A 23,584-nucleotide genomic window follows, 5' to 3' on the forward strand; every position below is an offset into this window, starting at 1 on the left:
TCAGACCGCCTCACTGGGGAGAAATATTAACTGTAATTTAATTTTCAAGCAACTTGTAATTGCTAGAAAAAGGGGAGTAGAACATTAAATCATTGGTTGTCGGACTTGACAACTGTTATCAGTGCAAGATTGCTTTTGCAGAACAAAATCTAATGGATTTCTTATCTAAAAAGTGGCATCGAATCTGTTTTATTCAGAGAAAACAGAAGTGCTGTGTTTGTAGGGACCACTTCTCTATAGGGCCAGATTTGCTTTATTCTACCTGAAAATCTATATAGGAAATGAATTGCTTCGTAGAATGTACAAACCTGCAATATATTTGTACATCTTTTATTTTAACTGGGAGAATAAAGATAACTAACTTTGGCCAGAGTTCTTTGGGGTGGATGCTGCATATTCACGCTTGGGGGAAGCATCAGTCATAAGCAGCTCCTGCACGACAGAACCAAACTAAACACTGCAGTGAGCTTTTGCTGTATCTGTCAACAACTTCTTCCTTTGCCCCTCAAGGGCCAAAGTATTGAAAAGTATGTGGGAGTCTTGACACTTTCACTCTTTTCTGCTGTTTCATTATGTTCAAGATATAATTAAGATTTTGAAGAAAAAGAGCATGGGAAGGAAGGTAATGTGAATGCCAGAATCCAGCTCAAAACTACCCAGCTGTATATATGGAAATTCCATTTCTTCTTCAAATGGCTTTTAAACATTCCTGTTCATAAAAGACATAGGAGACTAGGAAAAGGTGATAATTAATTACAGATCTGCTTTGTCAGCTGAGGATCAGGTCTGGATGCAGGTGTGCTCATCGGTATTTTTTAAATGTGCATATGTATCTCAGAACAGGAACTGTGCAGATTTCTGTGATTGCATCAGACCAGTACATGAGCCGTTGGTTTATTAGAATGGGATTTTACTCCTTGAAGTTACTAAATTGTAAGCTCGAAACAATATTTGATTTAACTCATCTTGATGATGATTGCAAAGAGAAGACTCAACCCTCTTTGTTACAATAATAATAAACTACTTTGAGGAATGTCTGAATTCCTCAGTCTTGTCTAAATGGTAAACCAAAGCCTGCTCAGGCTATAAGCATACATTCCTTTGGCCAGCAGCTGTACCGCTTACAATTACTTGTTACTGTGGGAGCCCGATGCTGCTGAGCTCAGAGAGGGAAAGGGATCACGCAAGCACTGCCCAATCTATTCCAGGTAGAATCAACTTGTTGAGTGTAACCCAGTGGTCAAGAGTGATGCAAGGTACCCGTATGGCTTTGACTACAGGACTACAGCAGATGGGAGGAGGGTAGATGGTGAGGGGGGCTGCTTCTACAGTCTGTTTTGCTGGCAGACAGGTGGAGAAGGTGCCTTCCCTCTCAGGATAGCCAAGTCACTGCAATTCCATCTTCAGCTGCCCAGGCAGACTTGGAAGAGGACACCTGCCTACTATCTTAAGATGGAAATCATTTTAATTGACTTTCAACACCTATAGTGTGGACATCTGCAACTTGGCTGATCAGTTTAAGCTCTCTTTACAGTCAGTAGAGGAGAATAGGCAGTTGTAGATGTCTGTTTTAGGGTATGGTGAATTGTGCACTTTGAGTGTCTATTTCTTTCCATCGATAACAGAGAGTCTCAGGTGATGGGCTGCTGTGTAGATAGCTTCATTGTAGATGCTCATATTTGGTGAGCTGAATTCCCCTGGCTGGTGTCTATCTTACATGTCCCTCTGGGAGCAGTTTAGTGGATGTTGCTGTGTGAATCCCACAGTGTGAATTGGCTGGTCCTGATGCTGGACATCCCAGTAGGAGTAGAAATCCACAGAGGAATTAACTGCATTTTGTCTATCTATTTAAAAAATGAAAGATGAGTGAATAGATGTTTCAGACAGTTATAGCTGTTAAATCGTTATTGTGCGTATAAAGTCCTCAGGATAAAGAAGCAATTTCAGTAGTGTTTTTTCTGTTGACATTTTTAGGATCAGAATAGTGTTTTAAAGTCTGTTCCATTCAGTGAGACTTAAAAGTTTCAGATAAGGTGTGCTAATTAAGTATTTGACTTTTTTTTACAGAAGCTATTTATTTTTATTTCTGCTTGTGCCTTAAGTGTTTAATTAATAAAATTCACTTGGAGAAGGGAACTGAAAAATAATGACATGACGAGAGTGAAATAATGTTGGTTTGCTGTAAGCAGTATGCGATGTTCTGCTGCAACTCAGTGCAAAAAATACTTCTGCATGGGTATAGTTGGTAAAACTTAGCCCCCAAGTGAATCAAGAATTTAAAACTATTCTTATGATCTGTATAATGCTGGTGCTTTTCTTCAGCGGGAGTATTTAATGAATGGAAGATCCATCTTTTATTTTCAACGGCTTAAAAGCTTATACAAGCTGTGCTATATTGCTGTTTGCTTTTGTGCTGCTAGCTTTTTGCTTGGGAATTTGAGCTAAATCCTGCTTTGTCTTCAAGTTTCTCTGACTGTGGGTTTCAGGGTTTCCCTCCATATTTGCATTACTTGAAGTACGGTTCTTTCATGTAATGGAAGCCTGTAGCTCTTATATTCCAGTAAACTTTAGATTCTGCATAATCCTTTTACTTCCTCTGTTTCTCATGTTAAGGTACTTGACAGTAAAGTAACCCAAGTCCCTTTTCACATGAAAATCTTTTTTTTTTTTTTTTTTTTAATTATGAGCACTGATTGGTCTTATGAACATTTCAGACCCACATAATACAAAACAATGAAGTTGTGTTGGGACAAATTCTCAGTGTGCATAAATTAATGCACCTTCTAAAGATTTTTCTGCCTCTGTCAATTTAGTCTGAGGACCTAACCCCTTAGTTGTTAAAGACTTTACTATTTCTTGACAATTTTTTGGCTTAGAAGATTAATTTCACAGAGTAACAGAATGGTTGAGGTTGGAAAGGACCTCTGGATGTCCAGCCCAGGTCATCTAGTCCAACCTTATTTGACACATATATAAACTTTTGTTTGCTTCTTCTAGTAATTCAGTAATTTCATATAAAAAAAAAAAAAAGATGGGCGAGACTTGTCCTGATGTCTCTCCACCACCCTTTCAAAAATAGTTGTATGGGCTTTATGACTATTTCAAGGAATTGCACTGATCTTATTGCCAGCTGAACATGCAGATTTCCATAACCAGAAAGATGAACAGAATTATACATCAAGGAGGGAACGCACTGCCAATAGCTACTAGGCATGCATTCAGGTGACATTTTTGTGTCATGGGTCCTCTCTAAGAGCAAATGGGATGAGAAGACATATCAGGTGCCGTTCCAGCTTCGTGTTATTCTGGATAGCTGTGGAGATGTAGAGTCTGAATTTGATAAAATGAGAATTTCCAAATGTATTTTTCTACTGCAAATCTTTTATGCAAATGTACCTCCTGTGCTTACTGGTATGCAAAATACATCCTTCTAGGCTTGGAAAATTCACCAGAAGGCCTCTGTCTTTTTCACACCAGAAACAAGCATCCAGTAACACAGCATAAAATAACCAGTTTCATACTGCAGTGAAGGTGAAACTGCCTGTAATTTGTTACCATATCTGGTACCTTAAGTTCTCTGTATAGCACAACCTTTGAAATCTATGCAGCTTCAGCCTTCTGATTCTCTGCTGTAAGTGCCAATGCTTTCTGCTTGTGCTGCTGCCTCTACTGCTAGTGCCAATCCAGTGAGATGTGCAAGAAATACTTGAATTTGACTAAAATAATGAATTTCAAGTTGACTGAAAAATGTCTGTGTTTTTGCAAAGGCTTAATAAACATTAAATGCTGTTCTTTGGCTCTGTCTGTCTTTAACTAGTGTGTCTATAAACAAAGCCAGGTCTTATGCAACGTTCTTACCGGATCTTCATGGACCACACGCAGCAAAAAGCTCAATTTGATGTCATAGACCTTAACACAGCAGCAGAGTAAAAGATAAGCAGGGATTATTCACTCCCTTTAAAGGTTAGCTACATACATCAAGTCATCTGCCACTTCTGAAAAAATTCGGAACAGAACTCCCATCTTCAAAGCCTTATGCTGAAGGCAGTGGACTTAATTTCTTTCTTATTAAAAACAGGTAAAACTTTGATATCATTATCTGTTTAGATAATTAATACATTTGCAGAAGAAACTGAGGAATTCAGGCAGGAAAAATATATAAAAAAACTTTAAAGAGAACAGAAGTTAGCAATGGGGTCCTTACTGAAGGACTACGCTCTGTAGTTTGTGTGGGATACTCTTGGGAAGAAAACTGTTCAGAAGCTCAGAGGCTGAAGGGAGTAATGCATTCCACAACTGGAAGAGAGACACCACCTCCATTCCCTGCTGTAACTTCTTGTATATTTAGAATGAGGAGGAAGCTTTATGGAAAGGTTTCAAGTAGAAAAATTCCGTTTCATAGACTTCATGGCCAACAGGGACAAAAAAGATCATTCAGTCTGAATCCTTGCATAATGGAAAGCAAAGAGGTTTTCCTGAATCAAACCAGTGATGTCGAGTCTCATGCCATTTTCTAGAAAGGTATCCAAAGACTTCAAATAACAGAGGATCTTAAGAAATTATTTATGGATTTCTATGAAATTTTATCACCTATTTAAATCAGGCTAGCCTTAACATTCTAATAAGGTATCGTTACTCCCTTTCTGACAAGATTTAAAGAGTTGGTACAGCAGGCAAAGCCTTCTGTATGCATTTAGCGGTAAACTGTTAAACTTCTTGTTTATTCCTTGGATAAGCTACAATAGGTTTAGCTCTGTTAGCCCCTTGCTAAATCATTCTTCAAGCTCTTTTGTGAACGCTTTTCTGCTGCGCAACCTCTAATTTGAAATGTAGACAGTAATGCTGTAAAGATTAATCCCAGTGTCTGTTTCACATATGCCTGACATAGATATTTTTTTCTACTTCTGCTTAACATTCCTGTGCTTAAGCAGCCAAAGACTGTATGTGCTCCCTTAATTTCAAAGTTGTACTGAGAATTCACATTCAATTGCCAGTCCACAATGATCAAAGTTACTGTAATCCATTTTAAACAAGAACAAAGAATGCAGATTACGTATCTGTATGGGTGGTGTGTATACTCTTCAACATCATCCACCCTAACAAACACTGCCTTCCCTTTTTTTGCAGTTTATTAATTCAATGTGGCAGGGCTCAAAAGGCTTGCACCATGTATCCAGATAGAAAAACAGACTTCATTGCAAAGAGTATAGTAAAATGCATCGTTCCCCTCTATGCAACACTAGTAGCTACAGTTTTTTGTGGTGAAAGAAGTCTCAGCACCAGAAAAGACTAATGAGGTGTATGTTCAGAAAAGACATTGTGAGGGACAGCTCTGCTGTAGCAGTGGGTACATGAGAGAACTTCAGAAACTGAAGAAAGGCCCTTTTTGTTTGCTATGTTCAGGGAAAGCCACTTGTGAAGTGGGGCTGTAAAACAGCAGGGGAAAAAGGACAGCAGGTTATCGTCTGTGTGCACACTCATCGTTTTTGTAAGTGATGTAATGTGGGACATCGATGCAAATGCTCCCCTCTGCCAGGAGAAGACCTTAAATATGGCATCTTGATGCAGTCACTCTTCTCCATTTTACACTGTCAAGACTTATTGTCATGGTTTAGCCCCAGCTGGCAGCTAAGCACCACACAGCCGCTCGCTCACTCCCCCCTGGTGGGATGGGGGAGAGAATCAGAAGGGTAAAAGTGAGAAAACTCATGGGTGGAGATAAAGACAGTTTGGTAAGTAAAGGAAAAGCTGCACACGCAAGCAAAGCAAAACAAGGAATTAGTTCACTCTTTCCCATCGGCAGGCAGGTGTTCAGCCATCCCCAGGAAAGCAGGGCTCCATCACACGTAACAGTCGCTTGGGTAGACAAATGCCATCACTCTGAACGTCCCCTCCTTCCTTCTTCCCCCAGCTTTATATGCTGAGCATAATATGGTCTGGAACAGCCCTTTGGTCGGTTGGGGTCAGCTGCCCCAGCTGTGTCCCCTCCCAGCTTCTTGTGCCCCCCCAGCCTCCTCGCTGGTGGGGTGGGGTGAGAAGCAGAAAAGGCCTTGACTCTGTGTGAGCACTGCTCAGCAGTAACGAAAACATCCCTGAATTATCAACACTGTTTTCAGAACAAATCCAAAACATAGCCCCATACTAGCTACTGTGAAGAAAATTAACTCTATCCCAACCAAAACCAGCACACTGATTAAATCAAAGAGAGACCAAGAGGAAGCATGAATATATAGCCTAGTAGGTAGTTCAGTCACCAGAGACATAGGGAGAGTGGGAATATGCTGTTCCCAGTTCTGTTACTGTACTTTATCCAGTTACAACAGAAGTAAAATGCATAAGCACTCAGATGGCTGTGATAAATACAGTGTCTGGCCCATATGGACTCACAAACCATGCACACAAAGTTCTACGCCACATGAGATCCTTCATCTGTGGAGGAAGTGTCAGCTTCGTTCTGAATTGTGTGTCCTTTTATAGGGTATAATTTGGCGGCAGGGGAAATCAAGTTACAACATTCTTGCCTGGAATCAGTATATAAGTAAGTATCCAACTATAAGTAAGATGCGCACTTAGTGTGTGCGTACATCAGAATAAACCCTCACGCTATTACTTCTTTGATTTGTTAGGAAAGCAGCCTTCCTCTCATTGCACAAATATTTAGAAAAGACAAGCTTTTGGATGAGTTCTTTTTTCACCTCTAGTCTTTCCCTTTCTCTTGTTCTATGCTGGCCTGGAGAAACCTACCTCTCAAAGCCTGGTTCCCTGTGGTATTCTTATCTTACCATTGCTTATATCTCTCTGTGAAGTAAAAACCACCGTTACTTCTCTACTAAGGGTGTTCAGCTACTTCCATTTCATGCATCACATACTTCTACAACCAAAATGTAACAAGACTGTTAGCTGCAGCTGGTTTGCCGTCATACACCAGCGACACTGAAGGATTTTGCATTAGTGCAACACCTAGCTCAGAATGGTCATCAGACAGTAATGAATTATTATCTGTTTGTAGTAATTACACCTGATATGATATGGCAATTACCTATACAGTGTTTTGCTTACTGTTTTGGGGCAGAAGTCGAAAAAACAAGGTAATACAGGTTCTCTATCACTGAAGGCCAAATTTGGAGGGAAATTCAAGTCATAAAGAAATGTTTTTGGAATTCAGGGCTGTGACATTATAGCTTCCAGTGCTAGGGAAGGAGGTAGCGAGTTGCTCCACGGCAGTGATGGGCATGCCTGTTAGGATGTAAGGGTAGTGGAGCACGTACACTGCGTAGGAACGTGGATCAGCAAGACGCTGACGCAGTCTTTCTGTGTGCCTCACAGCTTGTAAGCAGTTTTGAGCTCTCTGTGTAAGATTCAAACTTGTGTAGGTAAAATGGAGGCTTACAGAAAATCACCTTTACATTTTGGACTAAGTGAGCTGTGCTTGGGGATGCATGCTGCTGTGTTTGCAAATTTTATACAGTATGTTTATTACTTTAAAAGGGACATGTCCACATACACACTGAACTATTACTTATTGTCCGCTGTGTTTGCAAGTCTCCTAAAATGGCCCAGACCAATTTATCTCAACATCTAAATTTACTGAACTCAAACATCTGTTGTTCTATGTAGCTATGGCCACCCATCACTGATACAAAAGCCACCTGCACAAGAATGACTCACCTGCACAACAGTCAGTCCAGTCAGGGCTCCAAATGCCAAAAATAAGACTCTTACATGGAAGACTTCACTACTCATGGTATTAGTAACATATCTGACAGATGCTGTAACAGCTTTTTCTGTAAAATTTGTACCTTAAAAGGAGAGTGAATGTAGAAAGAGTTTACTAAGACAAAAATAAAATGGGAAGGAAAACAGTTTAGAGAAGTATGTTTCTGAAATCTGTGTCATGGTCACAACTACAGCCATTGGTCTATGCAGACTCTTTCTGTTCTTTCTACCAGACATATATGCCCTGTCTCTTCTGCTACTGCATCTCCTGAATTTGTGCTGTGTTTTCTGACCTTCTATACTGAAAATAGCTGAGTTAAATCCAAGTAAGTGCAAAGCACTGCGCCAGCTTTAGTAGTCTATTACTCACCTCCCAGGAACGTTTGCAAATAGGCTCAGTACAGGTACAGACGCGATTGTCAAACACAGACACTTAAAAAACTTGGCATAGTTGAGCATAGGCCATTGATTTATCAGTTCAGTTTCACCCAAACCATATTTTAAACTCACCAAATGCTTAACAAGCTATGTCCCGCCTAGACTGTGTTTTGGGAGCTCAGTCCTGCAAGGCTCTGTCTTGATTTGAGATAGAAAAGCAATTAAGTACTCCTCCTTCTTAGAGTTATCTAAATATTTCCTAGATCAGACCCAACTTCACAGGATAGATCTCCAAATTTGGGTAAGAGATAGGCAGTCAGATGCTGTAGCTCCTGTGCTGCCAGTTAACATTTATTGCGCACAAGTCAAATCATAAGCAGCAATATGCAGAGATTTTAAAAAATAGAAAATTTCCCTAGAAAAACAGTTTCTAGTACACAAAGTACTTTAGTATAGTTCAACCCAGATACTGTGAAGCATGTCATATCTAACACATAATTAGTGGCACACCATTCACTAAAATTTGCCATTAAATGCTCATCTTTTGCTTCCATAGCTCTACTAGAAATTCAGCTTTGGCGAAATAGTAAGTTGAATATATAGTCAATTTTTTTCTGAGTGCGCGTTTGATGAAACAGTTAATGCACATAGAAACCAGCACTACATTCATGCAATATTTCACATGGAAACATTATTCAAAAATAAAAAAATCAGAATCAGATGACATTTAATAGGTGTTCGGGTAGAAAGACTTAGGAACACTCAAATATTTGGATCACTGTCATACCCCAGACTCATGACATTAAATTTGAGCCATCTCATTTGCCTTTTAACAAGCTCGTTAGAATGCCTTGCTTGCCTGCGATACACACTGCTTTTAAGCTATAGATGCACTTTTCTATCCTGACAGAGATGTAGGGTAGCTGTGGAAAAGGACCACTATCCTAGTTACTTTACTGCAACTATTGTGAATTATTTATGAAGTTTAGCCTAAAAAATATTTTAAAAGTAATGGTTAATATATGGGAAGGCTGTAATTCTAAATAAAGAAATAAGTATAAAAAAGGCACTGAGTAAACATGAGCTAGGATTCATAAAAAAGGGAACAATACAATAAGGACATGCATTGGCTTATGAATCCAGGCCCTCATTCTGCGCAGGAAGATCTACAGCAGATCCTCTTTCAAGTGCAGAGTGGCAGAGCCCAGGCTTCTGAGAACTCTTTCATGCTAGCATGAAATTGAAGGTGGAAGCTTACAGCAAGAAAGTATTTTCTGTGTCAAGGATCTTCCTGTAATTTTTAGCTATCTCATTCCCCTTTTTTAAATTAGATTATATTTAATTATGACTCTTTGTACAGCAAAAGAGATTTACTCTGGCCTAATACAGGTCTTTTAGGGAGAGTGATAATACAAATGTGTAAGAAATATACTTAGAATGACACAGTCCTGATTTTCTGTGATAACCTGAATTCATGATAAAGTGAGATCCCATTTACTCAGACAAGCTCATACTGTGTTATGACACAGGCTGGGGACACTAACACATTAGAAGCATTTTCCCCCACTATGTAAAGCTGTCTGTATAGACTGGTCATAACAAGAGCTGCAGAGATCCTCATTCATTGGTAAGTACCGTGCTGAGCGAAGCTTTGTGCGTTCACCCACAGTGCTCACCCTGGCCATGTGGCACACCAGTATGCAGCGGGGGTTCTGGCCGCAGCAGCCTCAGATTTCAGTACAGTAAGCCTGTACTAGCTTATGACACTCAGATTTCTACACACAGCGTAGGACAAAGCTGCGTGCTTGAAAAAGTCATGAGTTGGCTGAATTTCAAGCGCAGATAAAACCCATTATTGCAGAGATTATTTTATGTGAATGGTGCCCTACAACAACCCTATTGTGTTAAGGGCTTGTGTAGATTCTTTAGCGGAATTGTGGCCCTCTTTGTCTTCATCCCACAGCAACTCTGCTGCATAGGATCATGCAGGGGAGGAAGCATCACGAAGCTAAGTGCGTGCCTTTTAAAATCTGTTTGACTATCAGGTTTGCCAACAGACAGACATTTTCCTTTCATGCTCAATCACAGCCTTTCACCTGTGCCAGGACTTTTTCGTGCCATGCATATGCCTGGCAAGTGAGATCTGGAGGTGGCAGAGGCTGCAGCACAGTAGTGTGAACGTGTGGAGGCTGACATCCCCCCAGGCTCCTAACGCATTGCTGCAACAGCTTGTGGGATGCAGGGTCAGAGGTTGCACAGGGTACTGGGAGTAACTGGGGAAATTCTAAGGATCTGGAACTACAGAGGACCCTAAGAGTTGAGGGATGAAGATTCAGGAGGAGGTATTTTCACAGGAAATAAGATTAACCATGACATCAAATATTAAGGAATTATGGTAACTCCTCCAACACAGAAATGTTCTGAAAGAAGACTTGGTGTTTAAAAAAATATTATAGGACAGATTCGTAGGAGTCCCACAACCTGTGTTATGCAAGCAGTCAACTTACATGAGCACAGTGCTCCTTCTGTCCCTTCTAGATATGGATCTGGGTATTTATGCATACAAAATGGAATAACTGTGCATTCTCCACTTATGCACAGATTATAACTGTGCATAATCTACTTAACTGCATTTTGTTTCATCAGCTGAGTTGCAGGTTTTTATTATAATGATAAATCGATGAAAAACCTGGGCAGAATTTTAACACTTTCTGTTATTTTTTTATTTGAATGATTGCACTGCCTGACAAAGAACAACAACCCTGACTTTTACCTTCACTGCAGCTCACCTCAGACCCACAAAGCAGCTTTAGAAAACCGTTTTGATGTACTAGATGTGCCCATAAAGCCAAGAGAGCTCTGAGAACTTCAAGCTGAGAAATCTAAGATGCTTGAGAAGCTCTCTGAAAGCAAAGACCGTTTTCCCCCAGCTGATTTACAAGCCATGCTGCCATTAGGGATTTTGCCTGAGTAAAGTGTGCCCGTTGTTATATATAGTGCCGTGTCTGCCATGGGCCATCAGTGATGTCTAATGGAGGCCAAAGAGCAATAGATAGGAGAGCGGATTTGCCAACTGCTGCTGACCAGCTATTGCTCCGGATGGCAGGACTTAATTGAGAAATGGGAACGAAAGCAGTCAGGGGAAATGACTGCAAGAGCAAAGTGCACCTCTGGTTTTCTACCAGGCATTATCTTATGAGCAGTGAGAAGATACCTGAATTTTTATATTTTCTTCCTTAACAGTGCTTTCAGCAGAAGAAAACCAACCTTTGTGAGTGAAGGAATGCATATCTATTGCTGAGGTGTACTGAAGGGCATCATCAGTAGGGGAGAAATTTAATTCCACTTGCAAATGCAGCAGTGAAAATGCTCCAAACTCGCAACAGCAAAAGTGCTAATCTTAGAACATCAGCAAAATAATTGGTGTATACTTAGGCCCCAGTCTTGCAAAAACTTCTGTGCAAATGAACTCAGCGGGACTGCTTCCACACACCTGCTCTTATGTTTAACAGTCTGCAGGACTGGGCCCTTACTGGATTGTGTGACTTTTTCAAAATGGGCAGGTGAAAACTTCCTAGTTACAATAAATCACCTTATACATTCTTTGCTTTACGTAACTAGACTCTGCATTGAAGTTTCTAGCTAGTGGGTGTTTTTCTCCCATACTAAAGAATGCAGAGCTTTAAATATTCTACCATTTCTAAGATCATTCCTCCATCTCCTAAACAATACACTTGGATTATAATTATCTAAAAAATTTGAAGGGATGGATTGAACCTAAGTAGTCCTCAGATCCACCAAAAATTGGCCCTTCTCCCTAATCAGCTTGTTTCCCTTAGTCCAGCTCTCATCCAGATCCCAGATGGGCTCTTATCTTCCTCCCACACTTGTGTTCCTCACTTCTACAAGTGAGTCAGTCCAGCCCACCCCAGCAGGCAGCTGCACTGTCACCCAAAATCAGCTGTGCAGAGTGCTGCCACCAGCTTTTCTGCTTGACTCACAGCTCTGTTTGGGCTCCATCTCTAAAGGCCAAAACCAGCGAGGATGGAGCATTGCACAGTCAACAAGAGCTCTTCCAGCATATCTGGTGCTCAAATGATGGCATATCCCTGGGGAGCACAGCTGACAGAGGAAAATCAGAGTGCTCTGAAGACCTTCTAAAACATTGTCCAACCCATTTTAATTTGTTAGCTAATTCCAATCCTCAGAAAAAGCAGAGAAATTATAATAGAGATTTTCAGTGTTAAAATCTTAAAACCGCTATGGAGGTTTTCTCTCCTCCAACATGTGAAGCACCCCTCAAACAAAATTGTTCATGAGTATAGCAGCAATGTGCATCAGCCCAATTAGTAAGTACATCACTGAATATAGAGGTAGTACTTCTGAAGTGTTGATGATTGAAGGGCAAGGCAAAGTTTGTAGGCAAAGGTAGGTAACAAATGAACAAGCTTTCATGCACCCAGTATGCATTCAGCATTACCAGTACCCCATGACTCTTCATAAATCGGGCAAGGAGTGCTAAAACTCTGATGTGCTGTGAGGCACTGGACAACCTGCCGAACCCCTTTTTACGTCAGAAATGATACCACACACAGTAAAGTGCAATGACATTTCACTGGGAAAGGTACTCTCCAACTGTAAAATGCTGTTCAGAGATTTTATCCATATAACCTCCCCTACAATAAAAGAAAAAATTAATAATAACAACAATAATTATCACCACACTTGTGCTTTCTGCACAGTCATTTCCTTCTCTTCTAATCCCAGCAGGCTGCATAAGCAGCAAAGCTGCACGCTTATGAAAAATACATATGGTTATGAGGAACAGAAAATCCCATCACTTGTTTGGGTGCTGTCCTCTGGCTTTTGGCAACATGCTGCTGGAATGAGCGTTCTTCCATTCAGTGCAGGACTTTCAGGAAAGCCAAAGGCTGCACGTACAGCAACCTGAGATGTGTTAGACTGCTAAAGTCACGAGTGGCTGTGGATTTCACCATTATTCCCCAGCCGCTCAGGCCAGAAGATGTGCTCGGGGCTGCACTGGCCACAGGAGGGACAGTCCTCCCGTGCCCTGGCAGTGAGCGCATTTACCAACTCTCGCTTGCCGGAGTCGCTTCGGCTATGCCATGGGAGCGCACACCGCAGGTGCAGGAATGGGCAGAGGCAGAACGAGCTGGCCAGCGGCGCGGAGCGGCACGGCAGCACCGTGGTGGGGGTCCATCTGCCCCCCCAGGCGGGAGGGAGGGAACCGACCCGCCCTGCAGGGCCCGGCGGGCGGGGCGGGCGTGCAGCACGTGCGGGTGACGGCCCCCCGCCGGGGGCTACGGCTCGCATTGTTCCCCTGCCTCCCCCCGCCCCAGCCCCGCACTGAGCATGTGCGCAGCGCCCCTGCCCCCCCTCCCGCCCGCGGGCCCCCGCGCCGCGCAGAGGAGCGCCGAGCTCCGCGTCTCTCCGCGGCAGTCGGGCCGCGGCCCCGCTGGCATGGAGTGAGCTGCGGAGCCCCGCGCCGCCCGGCCCGGCCCGGCCATGGAGCTGAGGAGGTCCATCTCGGCCAGCGCGGAGGCCGAGAGACCGATGAGGCGCTACGGGGCAGTGGAGGAGACGGAGTGGAAGGCGGAGGCGCTGGGGAGAAGTAAGTGCGGGCGGCCCAGCGCGGGTGCGGTCCGGCTGGCCAAGGCGGCCCCGAGCGGTGCGGGGCGGCCGGCTGCGGCGCGGCGCGGCGGGGCGGACCTCCCGGCCCCGGGTCCGGCGGCCAGCGCACGCCGGGGGCTCCTGTTAGCAGGGCGAAGCCACCTTGGGCTTCTCGGGGAGGAAGGTCTGTGTGACCATTTTGCCCTCTGAGGCTGGTGCTTGCCCAGGGGGCCGAGTCGGAGACAAACAGCTTTTCGGTGTCGAGGGACGGGGGCCGGAGCCGTGCCGGTGCAGCTCCGGGCGCTTCAGTGTTCCCTCGCGAAATGGGTTGCTCGCTCGCTCCGCAAAGTGAAGCCGTGAGAGGGTGGCCGAGGGAGGATGGCTGGGACGTTGGCTCTCCCTCCTCGCTTATGAGGTGGGATTTAATAGATGGCTTTTCATAAATATCGGTAGTCTTTAATGTGCTTCGCGTTTGAAAGGCACAGATGACGACCGCGTTATCCCCTCTTGTGGCCTCAGGCAGAGGGTACAGGAATACAGCACTTGGTTCACTTCTTCAGTGGCTGCACTGTATTTATGAGCTTAACAAATGCTCTGTGGTGGAGGAGCTTTCTTGAAATCATAATTTTCCAAAAAGCAGCAATTGGCATAACCTTTCCAAAGTGCTGAAGGAAAGAGTAGTTAAAAAGATACGTAGTTGCCAATTCAAGTTATCCATGGGACCTTATCTTCTCTAAGATATCAGTTATTATTCTTTTATTGGCAGAACTACCTTCTTTACAACCTAATAAGCCTGTAAACCCCTTCTAATTTTCCAGGTAACCACTGAGGCAAGAAATCTTGAAAAGACTGTCACAAAAAGCTTCGTACTAGTATAAAGAAAAATATTTTCTAAGTTTCATCAGGTGTTTGATGAGGCCACAGGAAAAAAAGCTTGGTGTGTATCTGTTGTGACACCTTCACCGTGGCCGATACTGGGGTTGCTGATATTCTCGATTCACCATCCATCTTCTGATGTGCATCGTGAAGTCTCACCTGGATGCCTTTTAAGATCCCATGGCTTTGCAGCATCCCGGTAGCAGATTTTAGCCAGCACTTTTGCTGTGTTCAGACTTTTCAGATATTGCCATGTTCTGGAATCATACTTCACCTCTGGCTTCGGTTTCTCATGCGTGTGTTATTGTCTGCCATATGCTGATGGCAGGGGTGTAACGCTCCCACTCTGATGCTTCAGTTGCAGTGTTGGTTTTGTTGCAGTGCCTGGCATAGGTTCAGGACTGAGTAACTCCACGCTTTCTAAAATGGAATTGAAGACTAAAATCACTGTTGACTGAGTTGGTTGACTCAGACACATGCAACAGTTTTGCAGGTTCTCTGGCATGATACAGACTTGTGCTTTTCTTGTTCTCATAAGTATGTCTGGTTTTGTTCCCCAGCTCAGGAGTTGAGTGCAGTGCAGCACTTGTAATAATAATAATAATAACTGGTAGCTTGAGGTGACAGAAGGGTTACGTCTTGCAAGCTTTGGGCAAAAGATCCTCTGTTTGGCAGGGGGCAACGCAGAGGCTGAGTGGCAGACGCGATCTGCTCAAAAATGTGTGCTCAGCCTTGAGCTTCCACCCAAATCACAGCTTGACCACGTACCAGAATGGGCTGTTGGCAGGACTAGAACCAAGTGTCCAGGTGTCTGCACCCTGGCTCTGCTGCTGAGCTGCCCTTCTACGCACTAGATCGTTTAATAAGAGTATTTCTCTGTGTATAACAATTTAGATGTAGAATAGGAAGCAATCTAGAGGCCGTGGTCTGTGCTTTGAAAAGTAGAAAATTATTATATTAAGAGTTTGCTATTTGAATAATTGATCTGTTTTGTTTGTTCATAGGCTTCAACTTTCTTAAAATACTGTGGAAAATGCTATTTATGGTAGCTGTTTTAGATGATCCCTGCGTATCTTTCCTGTTTTAATACTAACACTGACTGCTGGTCACACTTTTGCATTGATTAAAAATAAATAGATCTTACTATTTACTTTAATGCTCCCTTACAGCATAGGTCCTAAATTGCATGGCACAATGACAGTAGTCTCCAGAAGGTCTGGGAAGAAGCTGAAAAAGGATCATCCCCTTTTTTACTAATGTCAACAATTAGCCTTTGGTATTTGCATATTGTTTTAAATATGAAATGCTAAGTAATAGTAATAACAAAAGCAGAAGCCTATTACTGCATATGCATTTGCCCTTTTTACTCTGACGATTTGTTGTGTCTTAAATCAGGATCTCTTTGTAGGGAGAACTCGTGTCTCTGTACGACACTGCACGATGGAGTGCTGTTGCCTGGTCAGCGCCTTTTGATGTGAGCGTAGTCGTATCACAAGGGGATGGACATCCCGAGTATGTCCGTTACAGAATGAATGTCATGGAAGTTAGGTAGTTTCTATTTAATTTGTTAAATGGAAAGGGAGCTCTGTGCTAAGTTCTCTATCTGTGGTACGGAAAGCATTGCTGGTTATTGATTATAACCAAAGGTGGGTTTCTTCATAGCAATTAAATGTACCATCGTGCATATTTCTATTCTACAGTGGCCTCTTTAGCCAGATTATCAATGGAGTTAGGCTGGTCCACAGTAGCTGAGGATCTGATGCCCTACAACCTGAGGGTGTAATGATTGTTTAAGGGTGTCTCTTTAACAAGACACTGAAGCCTTTCTCTTCACATACAGGGGGGAATTTCCAAGGAGTAGAGAACATTAAAAATGACGGTTTACCACATACAGAGCAACTCATGCATTTTCTAGCACATGCATGTAAAACATAGGCTTATAAATTGTCAGGCTTGTATAATAATAATGTGGTTACAGCCTTCTCAGTAAATGATCTTTACAATATAGTCTTGGGGAGTCTGCTCTGAAGCAGAGCACTCAAGCATTTTGGTCAGTCCTCATTACCAAGTGCACAGCTTCATTTAGAATCATCTGTCTTGCCGTCAGCAGGGACTCGTAATGCCCTGATTAAATAACTGCATGCCACACCAGGGAAATAGCCACAAAGAAACAAAGCAGTTTTTCACCATCCTTCTGAACATTGCACTTCTCAGATACATTTCTGCTAATCTTTTCCTTCCTCTTTAAGTTTGTATGAGGTCTGGAACTAAATCCAAAATTCATTGTGAATGCCCCAGCTTCAGTCATTGTAGGGAAGTAGAAATGCCAGAAAACTGCAGAGGTTATGTTTTGATGCAGTTTAGTGCACCATGAAATTTGCTTTTGTTTTGTTTTTTTTAAACAATTTTAAATTGTTTTCATTTGAATGGTAACTGAGCATTGGAGGTAAGCTGCCATGCTCCTATATTGCAGAGGTCCACCTTTTCAACTCTTTTTGACTATGAAGTGGAGATCAGGGGAAAAGGGCCATATTACAGGCCAGCACTGAAGAGGAAGCTGGAGATTCCCAACATGAGACTCAGTAGTAGCATGAAGTCTTAGCTTTACTTGCTCGCCCTGCATGCTGTGAATGTTGTATCACAGATTATGTCCAGGCAATGTGTGAGATGGCAGTGCGCTCCAGAACAGCACCAGTGGGTGATTTTATCTAGTTCTGAGATTGCTCTGGTTTGTTCCAACAGCAGAAAGATAGTACTGTTCCCAGGTTCACAGAGATCCTGGGCTGACACATGTGAAAGCTTATTTCACCATATTCAGTTAGTTTATCTTGCAAACCTTTCAAACTTGTTAGCCAGAAAGAGACTCTTGTATGTATTTATATGCTTTGCTGCTGAGCATGGTTCAAACACTGAAAATATGCACTATTTAATATTTTGCATTTGCATTTCTTGGCAGCATGGGAAGGTGGATAGCTTATATCTATCTGGAACATTTTTGGTTCAAGACCAGTTTGTTATGCACAGAGATGGTCTTTCAGCTTGCAGAAGCTTGAAAAGTTAAAAAGAAAATGACCATAGATTGCAGTAACATAGATAGTGGTCCTGTAGCCAGGTCTTTTTTTCTCTTTGGTGAACAAAGAATGAAGAAGAGGCATTTATACCCTGCTAATGGGCACTTGCTTTATCTAATCTAGTGAGAACTGCTTGTGTCACCTTTAAGGCCTGATTTCATTAACAGAACAGAATGGCTGCATCTTAGAGCAGGATCTAGCTCATGATGTTTTAATGTTGCTTAATAACATTTTAGAATAACTCGAAAAATTTCTGTTGCCATATTAAAATATCAGTCAAATAGCAACAGAGAAACACATTTGTCTTGCACAGCAAAGCCTGCACAGCTAGTGTCCTGTGACATCTATCCGTCACTCTGGTCACCGATGAGTAGTTAGGATGGGTTTGTATTAATCATATGCCTCTATGTATTATTCAAAAAGTAGGTAAATGCCAATTTGTTCTTGAATTGTTGTGTCAGCTTTATAACATTTGGAAATTTAATAGTTCCCTATATATCTAGTACAAACAGACTGGATAGCATGTTGGTTCCTCTGAGACATCAGTGCACTCCTGTGTGTTCATGCTGGATTGGTCCCAAGTGACTGTAGAAGAGCAAATTTATTTAGACTCCAACAAAAGTGGACGCAGCCCTGGTACTTAGTGGGAGGTACAGCTGAATGCCCTCATTCTTCTTCCTCCTGTACTGCTTCATGAGAGTGAAAGGTGACTTGTCTCACAAGACAAGGAAGCAGATGTGATGAGAAAGTTGCAGTGGTGCTCAGGGCTGCCAAGTCAGAAACTACAGAGCAATGCTGGGAATTCAGGAGTTCTCAGCATGAGGGAAGACTCATGAGTTGGGACTGACAAGGGTCTGAAGTTTACTCTGCAGCGCGCACAGTTAAATCCGAACCTGCGTCAATTATATCTGTTTCTATCATCTGGTAGTTAAATATTCAAACACACACCTTTGGGCCTTCTTCCATCAACCCCACATATTGCACAGGCATCCACAAACCCACTTCAGTGCTTTGCATAAAAGCTCCCGGTTACTGTAACACCTCTCCAGTCAGTCAGGAATGCAGTATGACCCTGCCTATCGTGCTCTTGTGATACTGTCCCCCAGTCTCATCATGTCTCCACTCTGATTTAAAAAAGAAAAAAAAAAAAAAAAAAAAAGAAAAAAAAAAAAGGGGGGGGGGGAAGACGTTTCACAGACACAAACAGAATTTATATAGCCCAAGTACCACTGCTGTTTTTTCACAGTGATGCCCTTGTGTTACTGTAAATTCCCCTAAATTGTTAATTGTATCTATTACAGGCAATAAACCAGATAAACAGATTAGGCTTATTCAGGACATCAGACCAAGATAGGTGGGAAAGAAGGTAACTGAAGGATATACACAATTACATTTCTTTTTATAGAAGCAACAAGTCTGCTGGCTTTATGAAGGTCTGAAGACAGGCTTCAAATAGAGAATGTAATTAACTCTTTCCATGTCTCCATTTAAAAAAAAACCCAACAAACTGTGTAAAAATTTTGAAAAGAAACTGACCAAGAAATTCAAATGTGACAATAGAACACTAATAGTGAATGCCACACCTTTTTAGAAAATATGTGACAAAATACTGTAATCAACAAAGACAACTGATTCAAAGGATGATGCTAGTTCTAGATGTGTTTTCTTGTTCATAATTATTAATGTTAACATATTTATATTGTAGTTCAAGAGGAAAAGCAGCCTGTGTCTGATCTGTGAAACCAAGACAGAACACCCACACTGAAAATCGGAAAGGATCTCCAGACAGGATTGAGGCTGTTTTCTACAAAACAGTTGTAAAACTCACCTTCTTCAATGACAGTCAGATGGCTCTAAAATTCTCTTACACAGCGTAGTGTTTCTACAAGTCGCTGGTGATTTTGGCTAGCAGTATGCACATACAATTCATCTGCGTTTTCATTGCTTATCCACTCTTACACGTACTACATCCTGATACTTCTCCTTCTGCAAAATATTTCTTAAATACAGAACCTACCACTTAATAATGTTCACCAGGTCATTCCTGCATCACCTGTAACTCATAAAGGAAGGGTGTATCTTGGTTTTGTTTTACTTCACAAAGGGCCAGGAGAATGGTTTACAGAGTGAGACTAACCCAGTTTATATTACCTACATACTGTCTCGTTTTTCTAATTCCTTCTCCCATAGCTGGGTGCTCCAGGCCCCTGCTGAGACAGAGGAAGAAGGAAAAGGGAGAACTGGAAATATTTTAGTGCCTCAGAGTGCATTCCTCCTAAAATATTGGTCAACAATGGGAGGAGCTGTGACCCTTAGAGCAGCTTGTTACAGGTGCTACTTCATGTTGGTCTCCCAAGTCCACAAAACTCTGTAGCACAGATCTCCATAGAAATACACTTTCCTATCTGGTGACAGAAATAAAATCAGTTAAGGGGCTATCCTTGTCCCCTGTCATTCCATGAGTTTTGCCCTTCCTTCACTTTTCTATCTAGCTATGGACTACGTGTGTCCAAGATTTCTCAACAAAAAGTACAGGTAATTTACTCTCTAACTTGTCCTATGGTTCTGAACATAATTGGCTCATGACAATACTTTGTATCCTACAGAGTCCAACCCGTCCTACAAAACACAGACAAATGAGAAAAACAACCACCAAACCCACCCCCATCGAATCAAAGCCAAAGGGGCTGAATGTAGCAGGAGCCTGGCTAATAGGGGCGAACTTGCAAAAAACATGTTGGTGATTATGGATCAGGATCTTACTGCTGCACATCTACTCGCATATGTCAGCGAAGACATTTCTCTCAGTTGAGATACTCATAAATCAGAGGGTTAATGACTTCAAAAATCTCTGTACCCAACTGTGTGTACCAGGCAGAGAATGAACACTTAATGTGTAATGCAGTGTTTACATTCAAACTAGTGCCAACCAATAATTGTTGGGAAAGTTATAGATGAGGCTAAAGTGTCATAATTGGGACAGTTGCTCATGAATTTTCCTATTTCCTTTAAAGATATTTTACAGAAAAAATGCATTAGACCTGGAAAGTGGGACACTTTGAACTACACACATCATCCCTGTTGCTGGTAGCCTGTGGGATTATGGACTCAGTCTGTGTAATTTTTTTGGCTATGTTTGATAATTGATCCCTTAGTTGCATAGCACGTTTTCATCAGAGTAACCACTTGTGAGACTGTGTGTGTGTCTGTCTCGAGGGTGTGTTATAAAACAGGATTAAAAACTTACATTCAGGATTGGGCACACACTGCAAAGTACTGTGTATCATGCGTGAAGTTTATAGAGTTTTCTTGTAGTTACTGAGCACAAGAAAGGTTGGAACTCAAGCACTCTGTAATCCTGAATCCCAAAGTGCTTTTCCTCTGTAGCTGAATATGTTCCATTTTCATAAAAGTCTTACTTAGTAAAATAGTCCCAGAGACTCGATAAATAATGCTAATTTATTTCCATGAAACATATTCTGCTGTCTAACTACATAAAAGGCATAGTATAAATGCATTCAAAATTCAAAGATGAAAAATGTATGCTTGGAGGGCAAACTATGAGAAATCAGCAGGAGCACCCTTGGATAATTATGTTAGTTGCCCTTCAGGATCAGCAATGAAACATGAATTATCAACGTTTTGTCAGTTCATAAAGGGCACAATATTTGAGAAAATAATTTTAAGAGAATTAGTCATTAAATGAGGATGAATGATTTTCAGCACCACAAGCTGCTCATTGCAAAAGCCTAATGACTGCAAACACTACCAAAATGCAAGAGGTAATTTGTTATTGTAAGAATATCAGCAGTGTTTAAGGATCTTTTTATTGCCCCGAACCTTTCCCCCACTCAAACCTTTATTGATTAGGAATTTAAGAGGTTTTGTACAGACACATTTGGTTGTTTATATACTGATAAAATTGGAACAAAAGATTCTTATTATAAAGTGGTTTAATGGTTTTGTTCACCTCTTGGAGAAACCAACTCCAAAACCAGAAAAGGAATCAACAGTCAGTTCTACCACTAACGCCCTTTCAGGACATGAGGCCAAAGTAAGTTTTAGAGTAATGGTGTTGAAGCCAAATGAGGAAGACAGTGACCTGACCTCCCCGGGAAATGACAAAGAAGCCTGGCTGACACTTTCTTAGTTACAAATACAAAACGCAGTCCTGACTTCATTGACATCAGTGGAAATTTCCTCACTGATTTCAATAAAAGCAAAACTGGACTGGGCTCTGTGCCTTTGTCTCCTGGAGCCCTGTTCACCTCGATTCTCTGTAGAAAACTCTGGTGAGGGAATCTGGGGGCCGTGTCAGTTCTATGAGGATTCCCCTGGAGATGCGTGTCAGGCTGCCCCGTGAGTTTGGTCTCTCTGCCCTTACTTCTCACTGGGCACGTCCTGCAGTCCTGCAGAGCCTTGGCAAGCAGTGACGAGCATTCGCTCCCTGGAGAAACGGTTGCACTGGCAGGGGTAATGCCGTTTCAATCTTCGTGTCTCCGAGCAGTGAATCATTAGCTAATACACTGGAGCCCCTACGGTGAGCGGCTGTTCCTCAAACTCTCCTGTTTCACAGGAGAAGAGGAAGTCACAGAAATTCAGTTATGCATTTTGCCCCCGCTCTCCATATCCAATCTGTGGTTTCTCTCCTCTCATCTTCTACCGTGGATTCCCATACAACTTCCTCTGGGCACTGTGCCTGGGAGGGGACTGAAGTTACTGCAGTTTGGCAGACTCTAAGACAGAGACATCTTCCTTCAGGCTGATACTTGTCTGTAGCACAGACAGAGTATGTGGGATGTGATAGTGGAGGGCAGCCATGGAGTTTTGCAAGCCAGTAAAATCAAGATCCATTTGTCTCTGCCTTGGTAAGGTGTGAAACACCCTGCGATTACCAAATTTATTTCTTTCTCTCATACAAAGCGCAGGTGACAGCCAGCTCTCCGTTTGTCTCAGTGATATAGAATTAGACCCTGGCAAAATGCCTTCATTTCCTCACCTCTAAGACCTCCAGGGAGGCGGTCAGCTCAGCCTCACATCAGCCCAATGCCAGTTGTGAGGAAGAAAATATTAGCATAATTAAAGAAAACTGAATCAAAATTAAGTATGCAAAAGCAATTAACTTGGTGAAAACAGAGGTTGCTAGAGAATGACTGCACATCCACAGATGAAAGGCAAGTGCAAAACAGATTTGTTTGCTAACTGTCATGATTATTTTGTGTGAGTTGAAGGGATGGAGCCCTGTGCTGTTTCACCTGAGCATACACTGAGAAACAACCAGCTGGTTTTGGCTCTACTGGCTCTGGCAACTTCATCTTTAAGGAAGGGCACAGCTTTTGCCTGGGGCTCGGGGAAGCACTCTGTGCTTCATACATTGGAGAACAAGATCCCAGTATGATTCTCTGCTGCCTGGCTTTCCACTGTGCTGTTGGACCGTACACATTGTATGCCCATGGCCTTAGGAATAGCAACATTCATCCCCCTGGGAAATTACTAGTCTTTTCTCCTATGAAATGTGAAACACCTTTTTTCTTGGCTTCTGAGGAGCATCTTCTCAATATTTAACTACTTGCTGGAGTGAGAATCTGTTATGTGAACCAATTTCTTTACTGTCTGAAGCAATTCTCCATACCAGTATCACTTTGGCCTTTACTGGATTGGACTCATATGTCTATAATATTTATCCAATGGTTTTGAGGTTGCCTAAAATTATCTACCAACTGCTGGGAAGATGTTTAGAGCACTGTTAGAAAACTGCATTACTAGATAATTACATCACAGAGCGGGGAGAGAGAGACAAACAAGCTTTCTGGTATGCAACTGGATAATTTCAAAGGAGAATATTGTAAAGATGTGAAATTTAGAAATGCCAGTGGCCATTTTACTATTATTTCACTTGCAACATATGCTGC

General features: G+C 42.1%; 1 protein-coding gene across 1 annotated transcript in view; it reads left to right on the plus strand.

The window, feature by feature from the left end:
- Nucleotides 1–13,619: 13,619 nt before the first annotated feature.
- BMERB1 (bMERB domain containing 1) overlaps nucleotides 13,620–23,584 on the plus strand; it is a gene marked incomplete at its 3' end in the record, with an annotated part of 50,957 nt that continues 40,992 nt past the window's right edge. The window contains exon 1 of the mRNA XM_082313961.1: nucleotides 13,620–13,726. Coding sequence (XP_082170087.1) covers nucleotides 13,621–13,726 — 106 coding nt within the window. The 5' untranslated portion in view covers nucleotide 13,620. The remainder of the gene's footprint in view (nucleotides 13,727–23,584) is intronic.

Source organism: Platalea leucorodia, assembly GCF_965183815.1.
Source record: "Platalea leucorodia genome assembly, chromosome: 5".
Taxonomy (NCBI): domain Eukaryota; kingdom Metazoa; phylum Chordata; class Aves; order Pelecaniformes; family Threskiornithidae; genus Platalea; species Platalea leucorodia.